The 948-nt window shown below is 47.5% G+C and overlaps 1 protein-coding gene across 1 annotated transcript; it reads right to left on the bottom strand.

Moving 5' to 3' along the window:
* Positions 1-126: 126 nt before the first annotated feature.
* Positions 127-714, bottom strand: LOC109176743 (uncharacterized protein At1g08160-like). Its single transcript, XM_019326136.1, has one exon. It carries the CDS (start codon positions 712-714, stop codon positions 127-129), a length of 588 nt encoding a protein of 195 aa, XP_019181681.1.
* Positions 715-948: the final 234 nt, after the last annotated feature.

Here is a 948-nt window from a genome sequence, read left to right as displayed (position 1 = left end):
AAAAAATATCAGAACAAGGAACAAACAAATAAATTAAAAACCTTTTTTTAGATACAACAAATTAAAAAAGAAAATGATAAAAATAACCTATATGGACTTTCTCTAGATGTGTAATATACATACTGTTCACATAAACACATCACAAAATTCAGGCTGAAAGCCCTTGTTAGACAAAGGCACATTTATGGGTGAACACACCACCTTCATGAAATGACTGGACTTCACAAACCATACCTTAAACCTAATCTTAGCATAGATGGTTAGGTCCACGGCAACCTTCCCCGCCGTCGAGCTCTGGTTCTTCAGATCCCGGGTGGCAACGTCGGGGAGCACCGCCCGTCTGGTCGGGAAAACCAGCTCGAACTCCCTGGTGCTCTTCTTGCGCTGGTAAAACGGGCTGCCACTTGCGCTGCCGATTGGGTAGAGGTCGTAAGAAAGCGAGGCGTTAATGGAGTCGTAGTACAGCGAAACTTTGGCGTTGGGGTTTTTGGCCTTGATGGTGAAGGTGAAGTCGGCGGAGAGGCGGTCGTCGGAGAAGTTGTAGTTGCGGACGGAGGCGTTGTCGACGGTGTAGTCGATCTCGTTGGGGCGGATGGCGAGCCAGACGATGAGGATGATTGCGCCGGTGAGGATGACGAGGGTGGAAAAGCATGTGGTCAGGCATCGCACTAGGCTGAACCGCCGTGCCCGCGAGGCGGAGGAGGGGGCGGGCATTGTCGGAGAGGGCGGTGGGTCGGAGCTAGCTAGGTGGCTAGGTAGGAACGACGACCAAGCTAAATAGAGTTTTGTATAGTACGGAGTGTGTGCATTGGGCAGACATTATTGATGGATTTTGATAAGAAAAATTGAAGATGAAGATGATGATGGCACAAGAAAGGAATAAAGGCCTTACATTATTGCATGCCTTTTAATCTTTTATAAATTAGGTACATTTTGGTTTCTTGCATA

The sequence above is a fragment of the Ipomoea nil genome, unplaced genomic scaffold (genome assembly GCF_001879475.1).
Source record: "Ipomoea nil cultivar Tokyo-kokei standard unplaced genomic scaffold, Asagao_1.1 scaffold0755, whole genome shotgun sequence".
NCBI lineage: Eukaryota > Viridiplantae > Streptophyta > Magnoliopsida > Solanales > Convolvulaceae > Ipomoea > Ipomoea nil.
The sequence above is the reverse complement of the archived record's forward strand: the minus strand, read 5'-3'. Positions and strand labels throughout refer to the sequence as shown.